This window comes from Tauraco erythrolophus, chromosome 9 (genome assembly GCF_009769465.1).
Source record: "Tauraco erythrolophus isolate bTauEry1 chromosome 9, bTauEry1.pri, whole genome shotgun sequence".
Lineage (NCBI taxonomy): Eukaryota > Metazoa > Chordata > Aves > Musophagiformes > Musophagidae > Tauraco > Tauraco erythrolophus.
In genome coordinates, this window is record NC_141473.1 from 38,240,307 (window position 1) to 38,255,666 (window position 15,360).

Here is a 15,360-nt window from a genome sequence, read left to right on the forward strand (position 1 = left end):
ATATTTAAAAAAAAAAAAAATATATATATATTTAGTTTTTTTGGCAGAGACCGGTACGAAGATGTGAGCTGGGCTCCGTAAACAGCCAGGCAAAGCTGGGGCTCTTCCAAGCCCGCCTGGGTCATTGGATCCCCTTCGCATTCACATACCGTCGCGTTCACCGTGGCACCAGCCAACCTGGCTCCGTTAGACTTCATCAAATTTCCTGCTCCACTCGGGTTTTATTAGCTGCTTAACTCCCCTGGAAAGCAAGTTTTTGGCTGGTTTTGTTTTACCTCCTTCCTCAGGAATCTGAAGTACGGGCGGTTGTGCTAGGATCAACTTGCCTGACACACGTATCTCAGGTCCTTCCTGCAGGAGACGTTCAGGTCACCAAGACAGGACCTCAGCAGCCAGGGCTTGTCCCACCAGCCCTCAACCAGGCTGACGAAGACCACAGCCAGGTTCAACCAAGAGCCTGGAGCACGAGGCAAGGTGGTAGCGATAAGGCAGAGATCAAGCCAAAGGGTCAGCTCCCAGGTCAGGTCCAGCGATGGCTGGGCAAGACCATGACAATGGGGCAGGTCTAAGAAGTTGCTCTTCGTTATAACGATGAGAAGGTGGGCATCCATCGCTGAGTGCAAAATTGAGTAGCCAGGAGGGCAGAGCGCTTGGACATCTGACACAGGAATCGCAAACACGCTCAGATCTTACACCCCTGATTAACGCCGACAATTTCCCACTGACTGCCGTCCTTCCATCTTGGACATCGCTCCAAATTCGGGCTACTCCAAATTCCCCGGCACGCCTACCCCTGCCAGCGTCCTAGTTCATCCCACTGGCAGAAGCACTGACCCCTGCCCCAGGAGAAGGTCTGCTGGGGCACTGCCACCCCCTCGCAGCCCTGCCCTGGGGCGTTTCACCCGGCCATGAGGCACTCCAAAGCTGGTTGATGGATTTACGGCAAAAGCCGGGACTTGCTGAGTCAGGCAGCCGGAGGAAAGCCGCGTCGCCGCAAGGCCGGATTAAAATCTGACTTTCTCGCCTGGGCGTTCTCCCAAAGGCGGGATGCAACACGCTACTGCCTCCAACCGTGACGGAGCAGCCTCATAAACAAAACGGAAACCGCGGGAGATACAAAAATAGGAAAAAAAAAAGTCATTGCAAGAGGCATGCACCAACCTGCTCGGTCTTTGAAAGGAGCAGCTTGGGTTGTACTTCAACATTTCGGGAAGGCTATAACCATAGGGAGGCAGCAAGAGGGGCCAGATGTCACCTAAAAGACCCCGATGATCCTTCCCTGGGCTCTGGCCAGGAGGTTGATCCCGTCCTCCACGATGGATTCGCCACGTGCTTCCCACCCCCGGTTTTATTTGGTTTAATAGTAACACCAAATCAAACGAAACCCGGCAAGGCGGGACTATCGTTGGTGATATTTCTAACACGAGGTGCTCTCTGCAGCTCCCAGTGAAGGTAACCCCCCAACTACAAAACAGCCCTTTGAAGACAATTCCACTGGAAAGAGGGAAATATACTTTTCTTACTAGTTTAAGGAGAACATCACACACACTTCTGCCAGCTCACAGAGGGTGAAGCCTCTTTTCCAGCTTTCTTGTGTCTCCCCAAGCTACGGGAGAGATGAACCAGCCCGGAGCCAGCCTCGCCAAGGAGGATCCCTCCTCTCCCAACACCCCGGATAAGTGACTCCTCCAACATCGCTGGGTAAAAACTTCCAACTCCCCCAGGAATTCAGGAAATTCCGATACTTCAAGGCAGCCGAAACATGGAAAAATGAATCAAGCCGCTCCACTCCGCCAGAGAAGCAAACAGCACCGAGGAGGGGGGCGAAATCCAGCTGCATGTGCACAGTTATGTATTTTTCCTACATGAATTCACACTTAATTTGGATAAAAGTCCCAGAAAGCCGCTGCTGGCCTTTCAGCCAGAGATTGCCCGGAGAAGGCATCAGGGTGGGGTGGGGGAATCTGTAGAGAGGGGCGTCTGCCCGTCACGGACCTGGACCACATGTGGCAGCAGCATGGCGTGCATGGCACCAGGGCACGGCCCAGAGGTGCTCGGTCGCTGTTTTGGTACTTCTCCATCCGCAAGCTCATTGGCATTAAAAGGGAAGGTGGAATTGGCGGAATGGAGCGAGGGAATGAACCGCTCAGACTCCCACCCTGCACCGTTTCACCGAGCAGGCGGTCCAGCGTGGCAAACCCGGGCAAGACGCTAAGCGAGACGCAGGGAGAGCTTCCCATCAGCAAAGTTTGGGGGCTAAAATAAATATTACACCTTCAGACATGGTTTGCTCCGTTTCCATCGAGAGCAACGCCTTGAGACCTCTCACCTGCCGGGCATTTAAACCAGCAGCACCTTTTTTCTTCCTGAAATTAAGTTCAGGAGCTGCAGGGAAAATCCCAGAAGACAAAGCCGTATTTTTTTGGCACAGGGGCATCATTACAGCAACTCTTTCTCCTTTTGTTCCCTATCAATTACAGCTCCTGAGCACCTCCGTGCTCCACTTATCCACTGCCACCCACTCGTAGCAGGTCAGGGCGACGGGGACGGAAAACACCGGCTCTACGCTTTTGCGACACGTCGGGTTTGTCCGGTGCAAATAACCCCAGGGAGGAGCGGGGAAAAATCCGCCACCGAAAGTGAATGCGGTGCCTCCGGATGATAATTCTTCACCCCCCATCTCTGCAACCAGTGAAGCACGAAGGAAAGTGAGGTCAACCACGCGCGGAAAGACGGGACGATGCCTTTGCTGCAGCGAGACGCGTCTGCCGGGGCAGATTGCTGACTAACACTACTTTATCCGTTAGGAATTTGGTGGCTCAGATCAGCTTGGGAATTATGTCACGGACGACGGCATCTTCCCACCCTGGTACGAGACACCACGGATTTTCACGCACGGGTGCCTGCAGCAAATAACAGCGGTGGGTTTGGCATCCGCAAAAAGAAATCGGCTCACTTCCATGGCTAAATATGGATTTGGGAAAGATTTAGCTCCTACTTTCTTCTTCAAGAGCTGGGTTGGTTTTTTTTTTTTTTCTCTCCCTCGTTATTTATAATCTCAGTCTCTGTTTATACACAGCATAATCTCTTTGTGTACACAGCCTCCGTCCGCGGCATCCCAGAAACGTCTCCTCTGCCCAGAAACGAGCGGCCAAGCACAGCCCTGCGCCTCCCACGCACTCTATACCAGGATGCGAATGTCATAATCCCCTTTGGAAGCTGGTGGATAACTTCCAGAAAAAGCCCACGGCGATTCCGAGGGACGCGCGCATCGAAGAGCAACGAGGCTACCTACAGCCGCTGTTCCCCCGGATAAGTTAGTCCCTACCTAGCACGACGTTAACGACGGTCCCGACCGCGTACGTCCCTCCCGGGGGTTCTGCTGCTCCTCTGCTGGGTCACGCTGGAGGTACGGCGTGGTCATCAGTTCCATCTCATCCATGCCTATTGCTGCGTCCCGGTTCTGTTTTTTGCTCCGTTTGCTAAATCACGCTCTTTTGGCTGCTTTTCTTGGCGGTCCTCTTGGTCTCACTACTCCCTCAAAGGGGACAGACCCCAAGCAGATACAAAATGTCAGACTAATTTATGCCAGAGGACCATATAGCAATCTACACCAGCCAGAAAAACCCACAAAAGAGAGAAGCCAACTGCTAGGTTGGCCATTATCATAGAATCACAGGACGGTTTGGGTTGGAAGGGACCTTCAAGACCACCTAGTTCCAACCCCCTGCCACGGGCAGGGACACCTTCCACTACACCAGGTTGCTCAAAGCCTCATCCAACCTGGCCTTGAACACTTCCAGGAATGGGGCATCCACAGCTTCTCTGGGCAACCTGTTCCAGTGCCTCACCACCCTCAGAGTGAAAAATTTCTTCCTTAGATCTAATCTGAATTGATGCTCTCAGTCTAAAGCCGTTATCCCAAATCATCACAAAATCCTCTTTACCAGGGGAGGAGCAGAGCCCCTGCTCGGGCTCGGTCCTCCTGACCTCTTCCCCCAGCCTGTGATGGCCACATGTACTTCGCCAGATGATGGGAAATTAATGCTTGAGGCCAGGGTGTTTATTCGTTGGCCACGGAGCAATAAATACACAGCAGGAAGAGAAAGAAAAAAAGAAAGATTTTTTTTTTTTTTTCTCCTCTTCCCTAGCACTGCTGGAGCCCCACACGAAGAAACAAACCGAAAGTCTTGGAAAAGTTAAAATAAAGCCTACAAGAGACAGACCCTGACAGTAGAGCAGGCTCTGAGGACAAGAAACCCCCAAACACCGTCCCCACTGCTTCCCACCACGGCAGGATATGGACTCAGCTGCCGACGGCTTCCAGCGTCCGTCCACTCGCGATGCCAGCGGGAATTATATCCGCAACGTCAGCCTGCACCCTTAAAAAATGGTTTTTCACCCCAGAGGCAGCACTACTAGTTGCTTGCTGGAGTTATAGGCAAGATCTTTACAGCTTTCAAGCCTGCCCAAATTCACCAGCCCCGGCATGATCCACATCACAGAGAAATTTCAGCTTCATCCGCAAAAATCACAGCTTCATCTGAGACCAAAAAAAAAAATTTAAAAAATATATGCTTCAAAAGTTGCGGACGATGTGTTAAAATGGTCGGGAAAAAAAAAAATAAACCAAACTACTATACGTAGGCGAAATACGTATTTCTAGCTGTGCTGCTCTATCATTTCGGCTCGTATAGTAACACCAGGCGCTGCATAAAAAGAAAGGAATGCCAAATTGTTTGTGCTAGCAGCTAAAATTGGCTGAGGAACTCCTAGAATAAAACACCCAAAACAGAAATATTTTTTAAAAAAAAAAAACGCAAAATAAGAAGTTTACTCCAACCCAGGAGTAACGTAAGCGGTACCAGGAGGAAAGGGCAAACGCTGGCACTTAAAACAAGGATTAAATTGGCTCAAAAGGAAATGTGAAGGGCAACGGGCCAAAGTATAAAAATAAAAAATGAGAAGCGATTCCTCGAGCGTATCAAGGGTTGGAAAGCCAAGGGCAGACCAGACGCCGGCGCAAATGAGGGAGCAGAGCCACTGAAAGCAATTAAAGTGCCCGGCAGCGAGTTACCGGTGCCCAACTGCGCTCGGAAAGCCAAAAGACACTGAGCACGTCGGCTATTAGGAAAATAAAATCAATTAAAAAAAAGAGGTTCTCCCCCAAAAAGCTGCTCAGTGGGAGTGAGACCGCAGGGCAACAGAGATTCCGGGAGATGCTCGAGCTCACTCGGCCTCGTTTAGGAGGTGGGAAAGGCAGAAGAAAAAGTTCCTTTAGCGGTCCCAAGGTATAGCGGAGGGTCGGAGCGCTCGCACGTGCGGCGCCCTGCACCGCTTACGCCACGAGCCTCGTGGGGAAAAGGGGAGATGGACGGCGCGGACAACTACCGCGTCACCAAAAAAAAAAAACGGTTTCGAGATGCCACAATTCACCTCTTAAGAGAAAACCGCCCCGAAACGCAAGCAAGAGCGCGCAAGCCTCCCCGCCAGCCTCGAGCTTACCAGTCCGTCGCAGTTGCTGATGGCCACGGCGGCGCCCGGCATGCCGGAGATGTCGCCGGTGAAGAGGCACCGGTGTTGGAGGGGTTCCCGGAAAAGGACCTCGAAATCCTCCTGCCATTCAGCCACAGCGCCCAGCGGCACCAGCCGCCGGTTGGGCCTCAGCCGGAGGTGCAGCTCCTTCCCAAAAACCGTGACATTGAAGTAGACCAAGCGGCCGACGGCTTCGCGGCGCCGGGAGGACTCGGCCCCATCTGGGGGGCTGCGGGGGGCACGGCGGCGGGTCGGGCGAGGGACCGGGGGACAGTTGGCTTCGCCGATCCCCGCCGCGTCGCCGGACACCACGTGCGAGAGGAAGCGACCCCGGCAATCGGCGCTGAAGGGGACGATCACACCATACTCGCTGAGTTTGCCGGACAAGAGGAGCTCTGCGGAAACAAGCCGGAGGGAGAAGGGCTCGACGACGGGCACGCAGCATCCCGCCGGCCAACCCAACTTGGGGGAACCTTCACCCAGCCGGAGCTCCAGAAACCCAACCAGTTGCTTTTTTCCCCCCTTCTCGACGAAGCTCCGCTTTGTAGTTTTAACCGGGGCGCGTCAACCGTAGCAGAATAAACTCGGGCTGACGCGCCCCCTCGCTCGCCAACTACTTCTCCCCCACCCTCCATCTCCTCCCCACTTCCCACCGAAACCAAACCTCCCCTCCCTTTCTCCCCATCCTCCAGGGTACGAATCACCTGCCAACCCCCCCAACCCCCCCCCATCCCATCCCCGGGACCCCCCTCCCCGGGGGCAGGGGCCGTACCTGGGGCGCTGCCGGCGGCCAGGCAGCCGTGCAGGGGGACGAGGCAGGAGAGCACCAGCCGCAGATAATCCATTTGGGGCCGGCGGAGCGGCGCGGCGGGCTGCGGGGCGGGCGGGCTGCGGGGCGGGCGGCGCCCGGTGCCCGCCTCCCCCCGCCGCCGCCGCCGCCGCCGCCGCCGCCGCCGCTGCCGGGGCCGGGGCTGCGGCCGCTCCCGCCGCCGCCACCACCTCCGTGAGCGGCGTGGGGCGGGCCGGGGGCAGGGTCTGGGGGAAGGGGGTGGGAGTTACGGGTGGTTTGTGTGGTTTTGGTTTGGTTTTTTTTTTCCCCCAATGATTTTTCGAAATTTTTTTTTTCTTTACTTTTTCTTCATATTTTAAAAAAAAAAAAAAAAAGTTCGCGGGTTGCGGTTCTTTTCTTGAAGGGTTAAAAAAAAAAAAAAAAGCCTTTTCGGGCAACCGGCTCCGGTCTCCCCACCCCCCCCCTCCCCCGCCTCTCCCCCCCCCTCCCCGCCTCCTTCCCTCCCTCCCTCCCTCCCCCGCCCCGCGGCCGCCCGGCTCCATCCCGGCCCGAACAAAGGCGAGGCGCGCCGGGAGCCGCAGGGGCAGCCGGAGCGATTTCCCCCCTCCCTGGTCCTGCCCTTTCCCTCTCTACCCTGCGCTTCTCCCCCAAAACTCACCCCTGGCCCCACGCCGGAGCGGGGCCCCCGCACCGAGCTGCTCCTTAGGGAGAACCAAAACGTTTCCCGGTGCTTAAAAAGCACTGCCGCCTCCTGAAGTGGAGGTAAACATCCTGTTTAGAAACAGCTGGGATGGGGATTTTCCTTTTTTTTTTCTTTTCCCCCACTGCTCCCCTCTGTTTTTTTGGGAAGGGATGTGATGGGAGAAGTTGGCACGAGAGTGGCACATCAATTCTGAACGCCGGCTCTCCTAGGTTGACCACTGCGTGGGTTTTCCAGTTGGGCATGTGCTGTGCTTCATCAGGCTCCTGGCTACTGCCCTTATGAGGGGGCAAATGACTCAGGCTGGTCCCCTAAAAAATAAAGATAATTGCAACAAATCCAACACCTGGGTAACGGGGCTTCTCTCATTGCTCGTTTTCACCACAGAAGACGCCCACCACGTGAACGCCCGAAGCACCAGGCAGAGGACGGGTGGCCACCAGAGCAGGGCTTCTCAGCATCTCTTGCCCAAACCTCCCTTCCATCGACACAGAGGAACACGTCTCCCCATACCGTTTGCGCTTGCTGGGTCCAGCGATCATTTTTTTGAGCTTCTAAATGTCGTCCTGGACAGGACTCCAAGGCCAGCTCCAGGGAGGGGGCTGTGCTGCGGTGCTGGTAATACCAGTCGTGCTGGTTGTGCATGGATTATACTGACGTGGGGCCTCAGGGGCGGTTGGGGTTACGCTCGGCCATGCAAAGCTTGTCCGAAGAGGTAATCCTCCACCTTGAAGACCTTGTTGTCTAAGCCGACGCAGCAGCCAGAGTGCAACGGGAAAGGTTGCAAACTTCACAGGATGTCATTATTTCGGATCTCCTTGGTAGGACGACCTCAGTTGGAGGTCTGCTCCCAGCCCAGCAGTGCAGTGAGTGGCAGGAGAAGACCACCGTTTGAAAAAAGCCACCTTTGAAAAGCTCTGCTTCCCTCCACCTGTGGATGTGGGTGGATGGCGGTGGCAGCTGGAAGGTGCCGGAGGAAGGATCCACACGTGGGGATGGGGAACACCTTGGAGATGGTCCCACTGTGGTCATTTCTGGCAAAGGGCTGAGGGAAGCGGCGCCTGAGGGCTCTTGAGCCACGTCATGCAGAACAGATGGTGCCAAAGCATCGCTCTGGAGCTGCAGATGAGGGAGAGCCAAAATCCCAAAAAAAAAAACCCAACAGGTAAAGCCACAGGTATCTCCAGAAAAATAAATGGATAAGCTTGTTTCAACTAGAGAATCTCAAGCTGGAAAACCAGATTTCGTTACCCGATTTAAGTCCTGGTGCCTGGTGCAATATATAATTAAACACAAGAAGTGGTATGTGAGAGATTCCTTCCATGAAAGAGAGAGGAAGAGTTTGCGCTTCAAGCGTTTTCGGTGATTTCGGCAGCATTAAGAGCACTACAGCTGGAACAAGCCCTTCTTACAACCAAACGGAGTTATGACGAAGCACGTACTAAAGAGCGTACTTTGGTGAAGAACAGCTCTGCAAAACATCGTTTCATTACTTTTTTGTAGAGGCAGAAACTATTTCTTCCTCCGCAAGACCCATGAACTCATCCGGTCCCTCTAGGCCGTTAACGCTTCCCCGACGTTACCAAACCGTTGGCTTGGGCAGCGTAAATCTGGCGGAATGGCGACGGCCGCGGAGCGACGGCCGTGCAATTCCTCCCACGCGTGGGCTTTCTAAAGGGAATAAAGAAATTATTTATATAATAAATAAATAAATAAATACTGGGTTTGGGGTATCCATCCTGTAACCCGCTACGCGTGGTGGGAACGAGACCCTGAAGCGGATCTCATGAGCTCCCAGAGGCCGAGGTGTTAATTCGTCACCCTAGCAGGGACATCAGCCCTACCCCTTGGTCTCACCGCCTGGAATTATTAAAATGAACAACCACTGCAAGTGGATTTTTCCGTTATCTCTGCCAATATACCATCATTTTTAAAAATAAAAAAAAAAAAAAAAAAGTGATTCTTTATTTCCAGCCTTTTTCCTCCCTATCCCCAGCAGAAAGAGAGGATGGGAAGAGTGAAGCCAGGCGAAGATGAGATGTTTCTTGCTGGGAAAGCTAAACGGAGATCTGCAACGATTTAATTGCTTGATAATGAATTAATAACGGGGAGGAGAGATGACGACTGCTTCATAGCATGGTCCAAGCGGGGCAGGAGGGGATCCCAGGCATCTCACATACCCCAGAAGGGACTCGGCCGAGGTGGTTTCCCGGACATCCCAGCTTCTTTTCCCCACCAACGCGTTCACTCTTGCCCCCTAAAAGCCCCGCAACGCCTCGTTTCAGCTGCAGCTGAGAAGGAACAACCCCTGCAGTGACCCCTGGCCCCTCTGCCCTCTGTTCTGCCCTTTCCTTTCCTTCCCCACATGTCCTTTCCCTCCCGTGTCCATCCTTCCGTCCTTCCCCGTTGCTTTGGCCTCTCTATTCTCCTCTTTGTCTCCCGGCTTTGCCTTTCCCCTCTCGGCCTCTGACTCTGCCCCGACCCTTCTCCTTGACTTTAGGCTTAACCTTTTCCTTTCCTTTTTTTTGGGGGGTGTTCAAATGGAGCCTTTTCCTGTTTTCCCCTCCTCAAATGCTGTTTTATCTCGAGCCCCCGTTTCCGCCAGCGATAATAAGCTTTGTGATTCCGCGTTCCAATTCAGTGGGTGTTCCTCTCTCCAGCCCTGAGATTTCCCAGTGACATCTTTTCAGGGACTTTCTCATTTATTAGGTGACCTCTAGGTCCAGGGAGGAGCAGTTTTTCTTTCCAGCTTCCAAAGAAAAAAGCTGCCAACAGCTGCTGCTTTTAAAACACCAAACTGACTGTTTTTCCTCTAGGAGACTCCAGCATTTATTATAAATCATGGGATGGTTTGGGTTGGAAGAGACCTCAAAGATCATCTAGTTCCAAGCCCCCTGCCACGGGCAGGGACACCTGCCACTACACCAGGTTGCTCAAAGCCTCATCCAACCTGGCCTTGAACACTTCCAGGGATGGGGCAGCCACAGCTTCTTTGGGCAATCTGTTCCAGTGCCTCACCACCCTCAGAGGGAAGAGTTTCTTCCTCAGATCTAGTCCAAATCTCCCCTCTTTCAGTTTAAAGCCATTGTCCCTTGTCCTGTCACTACACGCCCTTGTCAAAAGCCCTTCTCCAGCTTTCTTGTAGCCCCTTTAGGTACTGGAAGGCTGCTCGAAGGTCTCCCCGGAACCTTCTCTTCTCCAGGCTGAACAGCCCCAACTCTCTCAGCCTGTCTCCATAGCAGAGGTGCTCCAGCCCTCGGATCATCTTCATGGCCTCCTCTGGACTTACTCCAGCAGCTCCATGTCCTTGTTGTGTTGGGGACCCCAGAGCTGAACGCAGCACTGCAGGTGGGGTCTCACGAGAGCAGAGCAGAGGGGCAGAATCCCCTCCCTCGACCTGCTGGCCATGCTGCTTTGGATGCAGCCCAGGGTATACAGCTGGCTTTCTGGGCTGTAAGCGCCTATCGCAGGCTCATGTTGAGCTTTTCACCAACCAGCACCCCCAAGTGCATCTCCTCAGGGCTGCTCTCAATCCATTCTCCGCCCAGCCTGTGCTTGTGCTTGGGATTTCCCCGACCCACGTGCAGGACCTTGCACTTGACCTTGTTGAACCTCATGAGGTTCTCACAGGCCCACCTCTCCAGCCTGTCAAGGTCCCTCTGGATGGCATCCCTTCCCTCCAGCGTGTCCACAACACCGCACAGCTTGGCGTCATCAGCAAAGTCGCTGAGGGTGCACTCGATCCCACTGTCCATGTCTCCAACAAAATGTTAAACAGCACCAGCCCCAGTACTGACCCCTGAGGAACACCACTCATCACTGGCTTCCACTTGGACATGGAGCTGTTGACCACAACTCTTTGACTGCAACCATCCAGCCAATTCCTTATCCACCGAGTGGTCCATCCATCAAATCCATGTCTCTCCAATTTACAGACAAGGATATCTGGCCTTACCAAGATCTGCCCATCCTGGAGAGACGTGATGCAACCAAGCTCTGCTTATCCCAGTTGGGTACCGCTCGGAGCCAGAGCCCAGGCAACGTGCCCCAAACCTCCGCACAGGGTGGTCCCTCTCCACTGGCAGTAGATGCGGCTATTGGCCCCCAAGTGCAATTAATCCTGAATTTGAGCGCTGGGAAAACCTTCACACCAAGCTGGAAGGATTTATTTTAAAAAAAAATAGTTAATTGGGTCTATTTTTTGTGCCTGTATGGGCACTTGTTGTTCTGCTCAGCTGTGCGAGGCTCCTGGAGGAGAGGGCATTAAGGTCTAATAAAATCATAGCAATCTCCATCAATTATCTAAACCGGCTTTTCTACCCATAATATCATGAGTTTAGGAGCCAGGAGCTTGGGATCTACCGGAGCAAGACGCGAGAGCCGTATTTCCAGCCATCACTCACCACGTTTCTTCTTCCCAGAGATTTAAAGGCTCACAATGGACTGGTTTCTGGCAAGAAATGGTAAAAGTGAGAGACAAAAAAAAAAAGAAAAAAAAAAGAAAAAAGGAGGACAAAAAAGCATTTTTCCAGCCAGTTGGTTCGGTTTGTGTTTTTAAAAGCAGCTGCAAGAAGGAAGCAGGAGCCCTGGGAGAGATGGATTAGCATCTCAGAAGAGCTGGACCAGCATGCCAGGCACGGGTAAGGTGGGCAGGGGGGGCAGCCGGGGTTTTTACCTGCTCCCTCCACCCATCCCGGCTTCAAGACACATCCATGGCCCAGAGAAGGGCGAAGACCTGCAGCAGCACTCGGTGGTGGAAGGGGAACCAAGACAAAAGCCCCCCCAAGCATCTTCCCCCGACTCCCTCCAGCACCCCCGGCCAAAGCAGGGAAAGACATCCCTTTTCCGGAATCTCAGCTCTTGCCGGGGTTGGGGTGGGGGGGATTTTTTTAGGTGTGCTGGTAGAAGACCACCAAGGAGAGTCACGAAGGTGCTGTGCTCAGCCAGGAGAAGAGGAGGAGACGCGCCAGCCCTGCTTTCAGAGACGCAGAGCTGACAGGCACATCATCTGGTCTCCGGCTGGCCCGAGGCACGCTCATTCCTGGCAGATCCCTCCCTAATCCGCGCTTTAAGACCTCCAAAGATGGAGAGAGCCTCCACGAGCCCCCAGGACATCCATTATATATGTATATATATATATATATTTTTTTTTTTGGCCGCGTCATGTTTTTCTTATCTCGGAAAGTTTTTCCTCCTGTTCTAGCTGAACATTTTCTCGCAGCTGCTTATGTCCGGAAGTTTTTGTACTGGTTATTTGGATTTTCTCACCTTTCCTACAGCCCTTTCCCTATGCGAAGATAGCCCACCCCTTGGCTCCCTTGCCCTTACGGCAGGAAGATGAGGGTAATGCACCAAGGACGACAGCAAGAACCCTCCAGAGAGCGACGGATTCCCATATAGATGCATACCCTGTGGCAAGATGGGATGGCAGCATGAACCCTACCGGGATATGCGTTCTCCCCCTGGCAGCCAGGCAGCGTTTTGCTGGGATCGGAGCCCTGCGCCCAGCCCAATCCCATGGGAAACATCTCCTGCTCATCCACCTAAATGCATTGCGCTGCTTAAAGCATCCAAGAGAAATACATGCACCATATTCTCGGGATGGCGAGCGGCCGTGGCTCAGACCACCCAGGGTGGGGCAGGATGCTGACCCTGGCATCGCCTGCATCCCACCAGCATCTGGGGAGATGTGCTGCCCCTGCTGAAACACGCACCCGCGCCGCGGGGCTGGCTGGTGGGAGACGCCCATCCCCAGCCTTTCCCTTTATTTACGGCACTATTTTTCCCATCAAGGCCCGAGAAAACGAGGTTAGCCATGCCCAGCATCCCTCCAGCTGCACCATTCCCTCTCTATGCATCGATCATCTTATTAATTTTTCATCATCCTCCTGCTAAAATTAAGCTTACTGGTGTGTAAACCCCAAATCTTTTTTTTTTTCTTTTTTTTTTTTTTTTTTCCCTCTTCAAGCTAGCTACTGAGCTTTTCCCAGTCCCCTGGGGCCTCACTCATCCCCTTGGCTGATGGTTATCATTCTGGCACAACTCCTGCCAGCCGGCGATCGCTTTCAAGTGAGTCTCATTGAGCCTCGTCTCCTCTTTTAGCTGGGGAAATTTAATTTTTCATTCGAGTGGGGCCAGGAGCACCCCGAGGTGCTGCAAGAAGTTTTGTACCACGTCCCCAATTTTTGAGGCTTCGGAAAACCTCCGTGCGATGCCCGCAGGGATGGCGCTTGTATCACTCCTCTGGATTTAGCCAAAAATCCCTCTTCTCCGTACCAGCCTCTTCCAGCTTGTGAATTATTCCTGCCTCCCCAGCCCACTCCATACCTGCCGCTCCGTTCCCCAAGATGGAGAGCAAGGGCTGGACCCCAAAACAAGCTGTGCTCAAGGGTCTGATGGGGCTGGGAGGGCAAGAACGGGGTGGGGAAGGAAAGTTTATGGTGCTTGGAGGTCTGGTATTGTGCCTATATGGCTTTTATTTTTAGTTTTCCGAGCCCTGGCTCTGCGAAAGCATCTTAATTACTATTCTTCAGCTGTAAAATGAAACACAGATGCAGTCTCTTCGCAGAGGGCCAACAGTTTCATCGGGGGGTTCTGCTGGAGGGGTACATCATAGAAAGAAAAACACAGAAATAATAATAATTATTATTATTATTTATTATTGTTGTTGTTGTTGCTGATGATGTTATTATTATTGTATGTCAGAGCTATTCACAGTGGCCCCATGCCAGCCCATGCCTCCCCAGCATCACTTTTGCCTCTTCCCATGCATCCCCCCTAGTCCCTTCTTCAGTAAATAGAAATTACATCATCCCCCAGCCCCAAAATACACCTAATTTTCACCAATGGTTCAGGAACGCTCCCCAGTTGGTATTCGGATAGCTGATGTCGGCGGGACCTGGGTGCCTCTGACGTTTCACGTGCAGCAGAGCTGCTGCAGCTGGGTGGAGAAAATAAGGAAAAAAAGGGTTTTCTTTTTAACAAAACGTAGCCCTGAAGCCCCCGATCGCCGCGGTGATTTAGCCGGCGCTGTGGCAGAGTTCCCCTTGCAGTCCCACGTGCCAGTGGAATATTGGCTCCTCGGCATATTTTCCCCTTTCGATGCATGAAAAAACATAAAGACACATGATTTTAAGCTTCCAAGGATTTCTACTCACCCAGAAGAAAAGGGGGGGAAAGGTTTTCCTCTCTTTTTTTCTTTTTAAATAAATGTTTTATATTAAAATATGTTTGAACAGGGATTTAAAAGACAGCTTTTCTCCCTGTATGGACAGTGAATGCTATTTAGCACTGCCCAGGGTTACAAGTTCATCACATCTCATTGTATATAAGTGGGGTTTTAAATTATACTTTTATCTGTGACCTCTCCTACAAGAACAGAGCCCACATCTACTGCAGAAAAAAACCTGGAAATGGTATGTCAGCGCGTACCAAACCCTCGGGGACGGGAAGGCAACTAGAAGCATTAATAACTACAAGCTTATCCATTTAAAAAATAATCTCGTTAGCCAGTAGCCGAGCGCAGCTACGGAAGCTGCCGTTGCCACGCTACCCCCCCCCATTCCCAACAGCTACAGCCAGAAAAAAGGGGAAAAAAAATTTAAAAGTAATAAAATCACTCACTGCTTTGACGACAACGGAGCTGGACTCGCAAATTGGCAAAAAAAAAAACCCTCTTTGATGATGATCCAGAGTATTTTTGGCACGTGGGAGCAAGCGTCCCTCAAGGCTTCCCAAGTGGCACGGGGAGAAAGGCAAACACTGCTGGTCCGCCAGCAGAAATTGGGGAGGGGGGGGGATGCTGGTGCCCCCCCAGCTTTGGGTTCCAGCTCCTGGGGAGATGTATAAGGTATAAGGTATTACATGCCACGAATAACTTCTTCCATCGCTGGAATAAGGGGTGGGTGTATATATAATTTTTAATTACTATTATTCTCTATATATTATATATATTATATATTGCATTACATAGTATATGGTATATATAATATATCGTATACTATGTATCCCATATATTACATTATACTATATTCTATTATATATGGTATGTTGTGTGGTATATGTTATATATTATACTATGTATTATGTGTTATGTATTATATATTATATATACACCATTGGGCCGGTATAGCAGAAAACCAGCCAGAGATCCGCGTTTCCCGCTCTGAAATCAACCCCTTAGGACTCCTGGCTGGGATTTAAATATTTACTTATCTGCCCTCAAATAACTGCGGGTCGCCCCAGCTGCTTCCTGTGCTCAAAGGCCTGAAGAAGATGATGAGGGGGGCGGAGAGACAGGAGTGAATGGAGGGTCAGAAAAGCAGTTTTCGTGAGA

At 52.2% G+C, this 15,360-nt stretch overlaps 1 protein-coding gene across 1 annotated transcript in view; it reads right to left on the reverse strand.

The window, feature by feature from the left end:
* ADAMTS14 (ADAM metallopeptidase with thrombospondin type 1 motif 14) overlaps positions 1-6,380 on the reverse strand; it is a 29,128-nt gene extending 22,748 nt beyond the window's left edge. The window contains exons 1-2 of the mRNA XM_086616199.1: positions 6,308-6,380; positions 5,506-5,930 (exon numbers count right to left, since the gene is read on the reverse strand). Coding sequence (XP_086472325.1) covers positions 5,506-5,930; positions 6,308-6,380 — 498 coding nt within the window. The remainder of the gene's footprint in view (positions 1-5,505; positions 5,931-6,307) is intronic.
* Positions 6,381-15,360: the final 8,980 nt, after the last annotated feature.